The sequence below is a fragment of the Lepisosteus platostomus genome, chromosome 1 (assembly GCF_059453375.1).
Source record: "Lepisosteus platostomus isolate fLepPlt1 chromosome 1, fLepPlt1.hap1, whole genome shotgun sequence".
NCBI lineage: Eukaryota > Metazoa > Chordata > Actinopteri > Semionotiformes > Lepisosteidae > Lepisosteus > Lepisosteus platostomus.
The window spans coordinates 13,001,720-13,016,213 of NC_142611.1; the positions used below are offsets into that span (position 1 = coordinate 13,001,720).

Consider the following 14,494-nt stretch of genomic DNA (forward strand, 5'->3'; position numbering starts at 1 on the left):
TATTTTCATCAAATATCATTTGATATCAAATATCAAATATTATATCACTGCAGTCTAACACAAAAGATGGGTGGTTCTCTTTGTTGAGACCGCTACTAAAATGCAGAGGAAGGAGACAATCACAGCCACAGTTTCATTTTGATGAAGTTTGAGTTCAGCTTTGAGTCATGAACTGACAAAGACAAAGAAGACGGAGCTGGAATATTTAATGTTCCAAACAACATAATTACACATGATCTGGTTTGAAGGTACGATACTAACTCTTTATTAACGCAGGTCCTTTATTCATGATAAAAAAAATAAAAACAGGTATCCCTGCGTTTACCAAAAGATAAAGACTGAGACTGTGTACATGAAAGATTAAGCCCTCTTTCCAAAAGACTAAAAGCAAACAAGCCGGATGTCACAAATGCATTATTACTGCCTTCTGTCGAACAGCCTAGTACCATCTGGTGAGAAGCGATATATAAATTGGCTGAAAACAGACCCACAGTCAAAGATAAGTCAGAATGATGCCAAATTACAGGATACATTTGGGTGCTGCATGCTGGTACAGACAAACAACTGCCCATCCCAGTGACAACATGTCCTACCTCTGGCCATGTGTTTCAAAGTTAGCACCGAAGTATGCCACTGCGTATACTTCCCACAATGCCTGTAACTCTGCTTGCATACATGTTAATGTTCAGAAGACAGAGGCAACATGGGCCACCTTCTTAACATTAAGCAATATCAGATTTTAATCTCTGGCTGTGGATTAAGTTACTAGAGGGCATTGCAGGGTTTCACCACTGAATGATAAATTAACAAATGAAGGGAGTAGGATGAGTAGCAATAGACTATGCAACACAATTATAAACAATGAAAGCCAACATAATGTTCAAAGAAAAAAATGAAACAATAAATGGAATAAAAAATATTTACTGACAAGTGGCGGGAGCAAAATTGAAGATGTTCCAGCAGAGAAAGTTCTCGTGGAAAACCTCACCATTTTTGGCAACTTCAGCAATGACGTTAGCTACTTTTGGTGTACTGGAAGACTGTGGAGACAACAGACCCGGGAACATCTTGAGAGTCCCACTTTCGTGGATTTTTTCACTAGCTTCTACATCTGCAAAACACAGAATGAAAGAACAATGAACAGAAACGGACATACTGCAACACTCATAAGTTCAGTCCAATGCTCCTTGACGGGGAGATACATTTGACAGAACAATGCAAACTAGCTGGTAGTTCCAATTTGAATTAAACATTCAAAAATTATGCAAAACCTATTGAATTATATAAAAAAAACTGTTTTGAAAATTCTAAATACAGCTTCCCAAATAGTTTTAAGCAATAAAGGTGTCCAGCCATAAGGAAGTTGTGGCCAGTAGTATAACTGGTTGCAGTCCATACTATCCCATTACCTGACCCTGATATGGAAGCAACACAGCACAACTGGCTAAACTAGGACAGTCACAGATAATCTTGGGTTTTCTTAATTCATTACAGGACTTTGATCATTCCAATGCATTATTTACAGAATTGATGCTTAATTGCTTAATTTTCCCAGGTAACGAATGAGATGGCCAGACAAGTGCACGTTGAGAGGCGTGCATACATCTCCTTCATCTCTCTCATGCAAGTATGATGGCATTTATGGGAACTGAAGAGTTTAAGAGCTGAAGGTATTTTACATTTCCTCACACAGACTGGGAAATACCATCAGTGGAACCATCAGAAAGACTTCTTACTCTTTGTGTCTGAGCACCAAAAAGAAGGCTTCATATTCCTATTTTTTTCAAGTCTTTTCAAACAGTTAAGACAGTGAGGAAAAGGGACAATAAGGAATCAATAAGCAACTGCAATCATAATGCATTATGATCTGAAGCATACTGTTAATTTGAACAGGCAGAATCTAAAAGACAACGTTCGGCAAAGTAGGAATGGTGTACAATACATTGCAAGGACAGGTAAAAAAAATAATGTTAGAAATTCCAGGAGATGGAGAAGAATATTGCAAAGAAGGCTAAAATAAAAGTTTCAAAGGAAGAGATAAAGGTTTATTCCAAAAACAAGAAACACAACATTTTGGCTGTGAAGTCTTCTTCAGGTGTTCAAGTCTACTCAAACTAAAACAATAGTTTGTTTGGTATTTCATGGGAAATGGGAAACATTCTGTTGTAAGGAAAACAGATAACATATAAAATATTTTACACAGGTGTTTAGCAAGGAAGAAACTGACAATATGTCTTAGGGTAAGCAGTGAAAGAACTATTTTAAGTAGTGTTAACATAGAAGAGACAGGAGTGTTACTCAGGAGAAGTACACTGAGCTATTAAGATAATTCTCCAGGGCTTGACAGTTTCCTGCAAATTGTACTCCCAATATTACCAATTGGAAAGGAAACAAGAGATGATATCTATAAATCATTAAGAAAAATCTTCCAAGAGTCACTCAAGACAGGGGTGAGTTATTTACTGGGAATTACTAATGTAATGTGCCCAGCCATGAAAAGTTTGACTTAACTCAACCAACTAAGTCCTATTTCTATTACACATAATTACACATACACCTTTAAAGAAATAATCATAATTATATAAATACAAGAGAGTGTCATCTGTATGACCAGAAAATTCAAGTCAACATGGATTTAGAAAAGGCAGACCTTGTTTAATCATCTTGTTAGAGGTCTTTGAACAAACAATGATTCTGGATATAAATAGAACTTATGACACAATCTAATTATATTTTCAGAGCTTTTGATAAATTGCCCCATAAAGATTAATCCTTGCAGTAGGCATTCAAGGTCGTACATATTTTTGGGATGAGAACTGATTAATGGATTGATAAAGTACAGGTTAGACCTGAATGCTCAAATTGGGTGACATGATGAAGATTTGTTATTAGGACCACAACACGTCTTCATTTATTTCACTGACCTACTACTGTAGATTTTGCTATAGTTAGTAAGCTTGTCAAGTTAGCAGATGATACCAAAAAAAAAGATCAGCACACGCTGCAGAATCTGAAACGCCAAATCACCAAGACTTTTTAAAGCTACCCCAACCACGTAGCTGAAGCTAACAAAATCATCAGTGAAATGAAAACCAGAAGACCCAGGTGAAAACGATGAGGGAGTGTCTTTAAAACGGAGATCAGGAGGCATTTGGTTCTGTCAGAATCTGCAAGAAGCTACCCAGCCACATAGCGGCCAATACCCTGGCTTCTCTCAAGAAGCAGATGAATAAGATCATCGTATCAATTAGCTAATAGCAACCAAATGTGCTGGATGGACACAATAGCCTCATTGTTTGTGACCCTTTCTTAAGTTCTTATTAAATTACCAACAATTAGCATCCTTGTCAGCTGATTTTAGCAGTATTTTATCAAATCTGGTCACAATTACAATTCTATACTGTATCTCTGTTGCAGTTTACGGGGTACCATCATGTCCATTGTTAAACTTAGACTGTTAAAGTATTTGCCATTTTAGGGTATTTGAGAAGGCTGACTGGTCCTGTGATTATAATGTAGCTTTCTTTGCTACTCTACTAAAGCCAAGAAAATGAACTGGAAAAATAGCAGTAATGTCAGTTACTGCACAACACACTGACAGAAACTGATGAGCATATCTATTTAAACAACTACCACTGAAAGCTGGTATGGGAGAATTTTGTTTTGAGGCAAAGGGGTTTTCCCATTTTAACTACTACCTACAGTCTGTTGAGAGTGGATCCAAAAATAGGGAGTAGTAAAATTGACTAGGCTTGTTTCTCTACAGAGAAAGGTCTCTGATTCCCATGCTACAGTTTACTTGATTTACGAAATGAATACAACAGAAATAATAATTTTACTTAATTATGAGTTTTGTTTTGTTTTTAAAAGATGTTTCCTGCAATTTCTTTTGAGAATAATGCACAAAACATTCACCAAATGAAAACAAGCCAGCCTGGGCAAAAAAAAAAGTCAATTATTTTAGGAAACCGTCTTCAGTAAAATTTCAGTAAAATAAAGACCCCTGCACAAAATACTTTTTTATTCAAACCTGAAGGAGTACAGGTGAAGTAGAGAAGTGCATGACTGTTTCTCAGATCTGCAAGACTGAAGAGGTTTTCATTCCCAGGGGCTATTGGAGCAAAATATGTTCCCTGTGGACTTGGCTGGATTTGAGAAAGGATGATTAGACAAAGATTTTGCTACTAAATTGAACTAAAAGTCAATTTACAAAACAATGTGGCTTCTTTTTACACACAGCCTCAAAATGTGCAATTTTCATTGTCATATGTTACCCAAATACTCTGGTTTTGCTGTTATGCTGGAGAACCTGTGAAGGCTTTGTGGCTGGTGGCCAAGAAGCCCTGCTTAAATCAGTTGCCAAAGGGGTAACACTTTCTATTTTAAACCATATTTTTATGCATATACGCAAATAACCAAAAAAGAGCCTCACCAAGTACAAGAAAAGAAGACGTGCATCACATGAAAGCTCTCTGAGCTGCCATAGCAAACCAAACTTGTCTGCGGGTACTACATGATGGCTTGGCTCTGCACTTCCCACCTCAAATGAAGTGACAGAAAAGCCGATATGGGGGAAGAAAGAGCACAGGAATTTGCTTTTCAATGTAAATTGCTCTTTTCTCCTCACTCCCACGCCAGACATTGGAGCAGCTGTTTGAGACCAGCTTTGTTCATGCGCTGTTGCCGTCACAGAAACAACAGCGGTCCTGTGTGAACTAAGATCTGCTGATGCCCGATGGCTTTTGCGCTTCGCTTCCAGTTTCATTGCTATTAACTCGGACAGAATCTGAGACACAATTCCAAAATGTAGTATTAACGCTGAAAAGGAGCAGCTTAAGATTTCACCTTCGCCAAGCTATACCCCTGCGTGTCACCAGAGAGATTCTGAAAGGGAGAAAATTCTGGGTCCAGTAATTCAATGTTCCTATAGTACTGATATGGAGACCCTCACCATTATAGAAGTCGAACACGTATTGGCATATAACAGTCAACCCAACAGTTTGGTTTGGGCTCAACAAAGAAATAAGGAACTGGGAATGTCGGCTACATGCACAGGAGGGATTTAAAGATTTTAAGCACAGAATCGTGGAAAGGGATCTGTAACCTTAATGTTGCACATCAAAAGCACACCTTTCCCACTGCGGGTGATGTTCCAACACTCCATGTTCAATTCGGACATTTTGAGGCGATTACCATCTGTGTAGTTACCATTTGTCTTGTAGGTTTATTTTTACAACCCTATAGTTGGGATGGGCAGCATGATGGTTAGCATTGCTTACTGCTTCGCAGTGTTGGGCTCAATTCATGACCTGGGGTGCTCTCTGCATAAATTTTGTACTTTATCTTCTTCCCATGTTCACATGGGTTTCCCCGAGCTGCTCTGGTTTCTTCCCATAGTTTAAAGACATAGGTTAAAACACTTCTGGGCAAACTGATTCTGTGTGTGTGAGTTTCAGTGTGTGCCCTGTAATAGACTAGCGTCCTTTCCAGGGGGTATCCTGCCTTGCGCCTTGCTGAGACAGGCCCTAGCTTTCCTGTGACCCTGAACTGGATAAAGTGGTCAGAAAATGGATGGATTTATTGTAGCTGGGATCTCAGGTTCCTTGATCATAATTACGAGGTGTGTTATATCAAGGTGCTGTAATCAAATGGTGATGGTGAACAACAGTAGGTTTGACCTGCACAGAAAAAGCATCTCTAAAGTGTCTGCGTGATCCATGTTGCTTGTGTTCTGTGAAAATCATAACAAGCAGCAGTCATGTTTTGATAATTACATATCAGACAACTCCTGCCAAGTGGGTTTTGCAAATTTCATCCTATTTTCTACTACTATACCTATTTTAGCACTAAATGAATTAAAAGGTTAAGTCATTACAGAAGTTGTACAATGTCTAGTTTTTTAGTAAGACTAGATTCATGACTGGATTTGCATGTTAAAGTAATTAATCTTACACTCGTCAATTAACGTCACAATTTTTGGTCTTCTGAGTATATTATACATTTTGGTTATTTGGCCATTAAATGCAATTATCACCGCACATTTTGGGCAGATATCAACATTAATCTCCAACCCTTTTTGAGACTCTCTTGAAGACTACACAAACAAATATTTTAAGCCGGTTGCTTGGGACCTTTCTAGAAACGATGATTTGCGCTTCTTGAATCAAAACATTTAAAAAACAGGCAAACATTAAGGAATTTGGGCCAAATGGCTTCTTCTCATTTGCAATCCTTATTCAGCATCTCTAAAGAACAACAGAGCAGAGGTACTCGATTACTCTGAACCAAAACCCATCATTCCCAAAAGTGTGATCTTTTTTTTTTTCTCCCTGTAGCTTTACTGAAAGCATTCCCTAAACACATTTCCTATAAACAAGCGGTGCCAAGGATACTGTCCTTGGAAGTGTGTGCCAACTGCCAAACCTGTCTAGTAGCTGAGCAGATGGAGCTCTTTTACAAGAGAGTGAATTTCTCCCATTATGATCACACCTACATTTCGTGAGAGAACAAACAGGCTGTTGTGAACTTTGATTCAAACTAAGAACAGCAGGTTTTAAATTTTTTAAAATCTGCTCTTATTATAGAGCAGAATTCTCTATAACCACCAACTTATCCCTGGGATTCAATAAACTATACAGACATAAAAACGGTTCATTTTCTGGCACGGCTTCATATTAAAACCAAATCAAAAAATAACAAAAGAAAGAAACTTCTATTTCATTTACAAAATTAAACACAACTGAAAATCAATCAAGTTCAATGGTACTAAAGCCTGCCTCCTATTTATCTGTCAGTGTTTGTCACATTTTTGAGGAGGTTCAGTTACACAAGTTCTTTATAATTTCGGGTTCCGTGCTTTATCAGTTTCTCTATAGGGAATATGCATGAAATGCACTGAACAAAGGGAATGAGGAGAGTACATTTTTGATGCGTGTTCAGAAAAAAAACCTCTGATGTTTCTATTCAATCCGTTTAACCCCATTAACTTGCCATCCATCCATTTTCTAACTGCTTTACTCAATTCAGGGCCGTGGGGGTGCTGGAACCTATCCCAGCAAGCAATGGGTGCAAGGCAGGATACACCCTGAATGGGACACAAGTACATCGCATGGCACACAAAGATACAAATGCAGTCACTCACACACTCACACCAACTTTCCCAGAAGCCAATCACCCATCAGTGTTAACACAGTCTTAGGACTACGGCAGGAAACTGATGCACCTGGAGAAAACCCAGTGCGACTGTGGGGAAAATAGGTCGCCCCCAGGTCCAAAGTTGAACCCAGGGCCCCAACACTGCAAGGCAGCAATGTTAACCACTGCGCCACTTCCCTGCCCCCTTAACTTACCATCTTAACAAAAAAAAAACTCCTGAAAACATGTCTCAAAGCTCAATAAAAGAAAATGAGAGGTTGAAGTACACATTTTACAAAGGCTTCGGTACATCATCAATAAGTTTCGAACTGCCCGAGAACTCTGATATGTTCTGGGTGGTACAGAGAAAAATCAAGGTGGCTTGATATACAGTAATAAGAAAAACAGGCTGAGCAACAACATCACGAAGAAGACAGACGTAAGACTATGGGGAAAATATCTGTAGTGATATAGAGTGATGGCGATTTTGACTTTTGTCCCCATGGTGTGAATGAACAAGATCGAAAATTTTCACGAATCTGAAAGAAAACAATGAAAATCAACCTCAATGTTAAACAATCTTGTACAGCACTTTCACATTGGCCTATTGGTTGAATTAGGAAGACAATACACACAGCTTCACAATTTTAATGTTAAGAGGTTGGGTGAGAGAGACTCTGGTCCTGGTTCAAATTGTTGTTGAAGTCAGCGTTACATAAATCAAACATCCATATACTGCAGGAACAAACTGACCTGTAAACTAACTTTTGAAAACTACTCTTCAACAGCACCCCAAAAGATCATGTCAAATTCCTTCCTTGTAATAATTACTCAAGGTTATTCCCCCCCATCAGACTCTTCGCATCTGCGTGATCGCCTTTTCATTTCCCTGAAATCTGAAATCCCCTTCTTGCTTCACTCGGGCAATTACAACCTCCCTATGAATTACACCTCGTTCGGCGTGCGGAAACTGCTCATTATGATGCCGTGACTCACAGCTACCTGTCACCCGGCAGTGAAATATAGGAATGGATATGTGCTGCTTGCCCTGGGAGGCAGAGTAATGTGGAGAGAGAATGAGTGGGAGGCACGAGGCACACAACCCCCACAGTGCTCTTATTTATCCACGGCCTCTCGGTACACAGTGAGGCCACGCACAGCAGCCCCAAGAGTGGGCACGACATAAATTAAATAACAGAAGTGCGTGACATGCAATCGAGCTTGCCGGGGGGTGGGGGGGTCACTCTGACCTTGAACAGGTCAGGAACGAGCGAAGTGAACTTACTTATTTCATCTAAAGCTCAAAGAAGACTCCGGAGAGACAGCAGCCAGGAAGGTGAGAGTGACAAAGGGCTCCAGCTGTGATGAGGACAGGATAAGATCTAACGGAGGCAGGACTAAAAGGAAGCATGTTTAAGCTAATGGTCTGCCAACGAGCATCATACAACCCACCCCAACCCCCCCCCCCCCAAAAAAAATGATTGTGGACTTAAAACTTAAAATAAAACCACAACTACTGCGGACACAATCTGGAAACCTGAAAAAACTAGGGTCGCCGTGGCCAAAAATGTTATACTGGGCGTCCTTTCATTTAAAGGATGTTGGACCACTAGATCTCATGTGTCAATGCTTAACATGGGAATAAGCTGCTGATCTGGTGGCATCTTTGATCATGGACAGGAGTATGGATTTGCCACTGAAAAACATCCATCGGGATCATGGCTCATATGGGTACCCTAGAGAGCTTTTACAGACTTTTGCTTGAGGGGGGGAAAGAGGAGAGGCTTTAGACTCAGCACTCTACAGTATATACTGTATCAGCAGAGGAATAAGAGAATGACGTCTGTCAGCTCACATCACACTAGTTGGTGCTAAACTGTAACAAACTAAACATGCAACCAGGAGACAAGGGGGCATGAGATCAGTGCAACAGGATAACAGGTTAAATCTCCATTAGTTAAACACTAAGCCACATCATAAGCTTTTCTCCCCTAATTGACTGTTACCTGTCAACTACTCTAACAGCTGTTGCAGTCCTAATATGTTTTGGCTGCACTTCAACTAACATAGACATTGCAGTGTCTATGTTGTACCTAGGAAACATTTACCATTAGTGTTTTCTAATGAAATAATGATGGCTGGGGCGGAGAGGATCACTTAGGTGTAATCAAATTTAAAGCAATCGACATCTGCCTTCTGTTATGCGGAGAAATCAAACGGAGATTGAATCGCAGGTAGATACAGTAGAGATAAAACTAATTAAAATGCTGGCAAATTGAATGAAGTGTGAGTGGGTTTCTTGCAAAACGTCAGCTATAGGGATCTGTAGGCAGACGATTTCAAGATCATCACTAGATGTTTCCAGGTGTACCTCAGAGATTTTAATCCCAATCTAAAACGTAATCACTGAAAGAGTCGTTTGATATTTTAAACAGTTGCAGCCGCACAGCATTAAGAAAACATGGAAGACATGCTGCTTTTTAGTAGAATGGTTTTTATTGAGTATAACAGCTCTTGGGGATTTGAAAATGGATTTAAACTAGACTGCTATCTGGTGAAGACATTTTCTTTCTCTCAAAGTCTATAGGTTCCCGAAGCAATTGCATAAGGAAATAATTTCAGGAAAAACAGAACAAAAAAAAATCAGGGATGGAAACGCATCATGAAAATGTAACACACGGAACAAATTATACCATAACAGCCATGACATGAAACCCAGAGCTAGACAAGGAGGAACATTTGAAATAATAGGTTTTTCATTCTCCTGTGAAATTATATTCTCGCATGATCAGAGACTCTGAGGGGCTTTTTAATTATTCTAAAAATAACCCACATGAACTTTTATATGTGGAAACAAACTATGTTCTTCAAATATTCTGAAACCCCATACATATTACTGGAATAAAAAATATTCTAAATTACTCAAGGAAGAACTATTCAACATGCCCTTTTCAGGCCAAAGGTTTTTCTCTTTCACGCTGCCTTTTCAGAGTCAGCTGCCTTGCTTACATTTGTTTTACATTTTTTGACCAACATTGACACGTTATCATCGGCGAATCGGAAAAGTCGGAAATCTGGAAATTAAAAAAGCAGGAAGTCTGTGCAAAGCAGAGAATGAGAGGTACATAAACACCAAAGCACTGCACTCCCACAGCAGCAGGCAAATACCTCACCTACCAGGAGGAATGACCTCAGCGCAGACTCTGCAGTGCTGCCGATCTGTCCTCATACGGTTGACAAGTCAGACTTACTATTATGAGCCAATGCTTTAAGCAGGCAGTCCAGGCATCCCTCCAAACTGTCCACTGTGCTGTCAGCTTCTGTTAGCTTCAGCTTCCTCAGGGCTTCACAGAAGTTATCTGCTTGGATGACATAAAACAGAGAGATGTCAGAGCCGCCGTTGAGTCTGCAGCAACTTCAAAGCCCTGATGCTAAAAAGGTAAAGAAGCAGCGACTACAGCGCGCATGGCAAGTGCTTAAAGGTTGACAAATCTGTCAGTCACAAAAGCCAAACGGCTAGTTAACCTTCAGTGAGGCAGCTCCTCAGTGCGCTTTTCTTCGGCAACTACAAACAAACAGGCAGTACCATGGTAACACACGTGTATTGCCAAGTTGAGAAATGTAAGGAAGACTCATAAAGTTATCCCTTTTGTAGTGCAAGATTTTTCACTCTGTGAATCGAATCGACACACTTGGAATCGGTGTCAAGAGTTTCACGAGGGAGGAAACCATTTTGACATTAACTCAGGACTATAGGAAGGCAGCTCCAACCCCAAAGCCAGTGAAGTAACAAGAAGGTCAATAAATAAGGAAGCTTAGCACGCCTTAGAGCATGACCACTGCAGTTTCAGACACAGGTCGTGCAGCTGCTCGCAAGTGGTCAGTTATCACCATGGATACCAGGGTTCGGGATGGATGGGTAGGAATCCACAGAGGTCCTCACTGTGGTACATATGGCCTCCCTGTTTGACCAATAACCTGCAGAACCCTGTAATGAACGCTGAAGCACTGACAAACATGCCTGGCTTGTTCACTGGAGCCTTTAGCAACTGCGTCAAGGAACCGATAACAAAAAAAGACAGCATCGAACAGTATAACAAAATCCACAGTATGGTACTAATTTCATATGGTTTTTCTTACAAGGCAATGCAGGTTACTCAGGGGATTGAACTACTATAGCTATATTCCTGATCTTACAACCTACAAAATAATCACATGACACCACAAACAGCAGGCTGGAAGTTCTTCCTGAAATGAGCCACAAAACACATTTAATAAGCAACAAATGTTCAAAATACTTTGTGTGGTGAATGCCATGACTCACATGCATTAAAACTAATGTCAACTGACCACCGATTTCTGAAATTTGAAAGAAAGCTTAAAACCCTTTTCTTAAATGTATAACTTACAGTATTAATTACTTGGGAATCTCATTTCTCAGAAATCCTCCAGAAAATATTGTGTTCAGAAGCAAATGTTACAGGCCAGCACTACCTGGAAAACGTGAGCTCAATAATTGTGCTCCTGAATCAAGGCCACAGACTGACTTTCAGTGAGCGAATGGCAGTGTGTCTGTGGGAAGTCAGTGATCCTGACATGGACTGGCTTGCCTTGTCTCTGAAATTGAACCTGACTTAGCACCAGGAATCAGCTGGCTGAACACCAGACTGACCACACCTTGCTGTATTTGCAGAAGAGCTGAATGCTTCGCCTCAGTTTAGAAGCTGTAGGCCATCGAACAGCAGGTGATGTCGATGTCCAGGCAATAACAATGATCAGACTGTTACTGCTGCTCGTAAGGGTGTTACCCGATACTGCAATGCAATATTTTTAACTGGGGTCTGCGTTTGTTGAGAGTTTCATGGATGATAAACAAAACTAAGAAGTGCCACTGCAGTGTTTTCTTGGTAGAAACAAGCAAATTCACATTTTATATTAGTGTGACTGGCAATAAATATACATTTATGGAAATACAGTGTGAAACTGTTCAGTATCCTTAATATGTTGCAAGCAATGGATTTTAAAGACTTCAAATCAAAGGAACCAATGCTAAATTAAAACAATGGATTAGTTACACTCACTTTGACTACTGCATTCAGTTTTAGGCACCACGTTACAAGAGACAAATTGCTGTTAGAGGCCATATGAAAGAGAAGTGCCACACTACTTGAACAGAGGAAAGAATTTGCTGTTCTTTGCTTGGAATACAGATGACTACGTGGGGACTTGATTCAGGTATGCAAAACTCTGAGAAGCAGCAACATAATCAATTCAGTATCAGAACCAGTATCAGGTCCAGCCAGGGATCCTTGGACATTAATGGCAATTGAGCTCAGTGCTGACTCTGTGGGTTCTTTGAAAAAAAGACTGGCAGAATTTGTGGAGCATTATTAGCAACCAAAAACAAACTTGCGTAAACCTCTAAAGAAATTTAAAACCTGTGGTAAAAAATATTATATTTCAAAAACTAGCACTTAACGCACTAGAAACTAACTGCACTCTCAATATTAAGTGTGTGTTATAAATATTGGTCTAAAACTATTATTACTGTCTTCTAACAATTATGCACATTAAAAGCCGTTTAATTATGTGCTGAAAGCTCATGGTGTATATGGAAAACAAATTAGTGTCATGGAAAACATACAGCGACAACCATTTAATTTTGGTTGACCACAAACTAAGGATAAGCACAGGCTTTAAGTTAGGTAACACTACTGTAGGCAATCTTTTAGTAGCAGGTGAAATGATATTCCATTAAACAGATATGAAATAGGTCAATTCATTTTGCTAATTAACGTTTGTCAGCAACATGGTATCTACTGAAAAAAAGTTACGACTAGGAGAGCATGTTGTCACATCTGGAAGTCATGTAAGCTGTACATCTAAAATTGAGTTTTGCCCTACATTCAAAAATGTTCTCTTGAGGGGATCTGTACTATTCCTCGCGTAGAGGCTCGACAAACATGAGCCAATTCACAGAGTCTCTGAGCTCTAGATACCACATGTCATCCTAGCTTATTCCAGAAATATTCAAAAGGACTCAGGTCTGGAGAGTAGGCCTTCCACAGCATACCTGCCACGCTCTTATCTCACGAGAAAGCAGGCGTTATACGGAATCTGCATGAGATCACGTGTTGGTCATGCTGAAATGTTGTCAAATAGGAAGGAAGCACAACACGTGTCCCAGGACCGTTGCAGTGAAATTCCAGACCACGACTGGTCTTCTGGGTGCCACAATTATTTCTCCTGTACGTCCGCACCTGTCTTGCTGATTTACCCAAAACCTTGATTCAAAAAGAGGACTTTGCTCAGCCCAGCAAACGCACAAAGGTGGTCTTTTTGATATGCAGAGTGTGTTGACTCCTTACCAACCCAACTGCATGGAACTGCACTGATCAATTCCTGGGACCTCACTAAATACCCTTGCTGTAGTGGGTTTGGAGTCTGGGGGATTTCACTAGGATTCCCCAAGCGGCGGAGACTCCTTTTGATATGGATGGATGGATGTTTGCCCGTCATGCCTCCCAGCATCCTGTTGCTGTTAACGTAACGTTAGTTTTTTTAAGGGACAGGGTTGTTAGCCTTGTGCTCAACCTCCAACATGGAGGACCTGGCGCCTGACGTGAGACACGAACCCACTACCCTGAGGTTATGAGTCTCATGCTCTACCAACAGAGCTAGTCGGGGTCCTCCTTTCGATATTTAGGGTCTTAATTTTGGAGAGTCTTCAGTAAAAAGCCACGTGACGTCTCGACTCAAGAACAACTAGGACGGTGTTGCAGTGTGGGTAACAGCATGGAAGGCAACACAGAGCCATGGTGACCATCCCATCTGTGTCAATGGGATAATTGCACTGGATAATTGTGTTGACTGCTGGCGATTTCAGATTTAGGGGGGGACTATAGAAAAAATAATTTGTGATTGCAGATAAAAACAACAATCCTCTGAGTGTGACTACAAAAAAACAGCAAAGCAAATTAATATCAGCCTTTGATGCTTGTGCTTTGACGATTTCCATGATTACAGAACGATGACCTTTCTCTTCGCACGTGAAAGTTGCTGGATTCCTGAGCTTTTTGTATATTGAGGCCCCTTGGCAATAATGCAATACGACGGAAAAGGAAGGAAGCAGAATAGAATATTGCAGCTGGATGCAGGCAACAGCTGCAAAAGGTAACCTCTCCGTGAAGAACAGTTCTTGAATTCAGGAATACTGTGCTGGCCTGCACTGATAATGCAAAATCAAAATCTGTCAGGCAAATCTGAGCACCTTAATTACAGGCGAGCAGCATTAAGCTAATACCGTTGCCTTTGATGTACCTGAGGTATGATGCTTTTGTTCCAGTTCAGAAACATGCCT

The 14,494-nt window shown here is 40.3% G+C and overlaps 1 protein-coding gene across 4 annotated transcripts in view; it reads right to left on the bottom strand.

Moving 5' to 3' along the window:
* rap1gds1 (RAP1, GTP-GDP dissociation stimulator 1) overlaps positions 1 to 14,494 on the bottom strand; it is a 73,774-nt gene that overhangs the window by 44,177 nt on the left and 15,103 nt on the right. For 2 of the 4 annotated variants that reach the window (XM_088624743.1, XM_088624761.1), the window contains exons 2-3: positions 10,386 to 10,496; positions 989 to 1,111 (exon numbers count right to left, since the gene is read on the bottom strand). In XM_088624743.1, the coding sequence (XP_088480869.1) occupies positions 989 to 1,111; positions 10,386 to 10,496 (234 nt within the window). Of the gene's footprint in view, positions 1 to 928; positions 1,112 to 10,385; positions 10,497 to 14,494 lie in introns of those variants that run through there. The other 2 variants (XM_088624751.1, XM_088624769.1) reach the window with 2 other exon arrangements.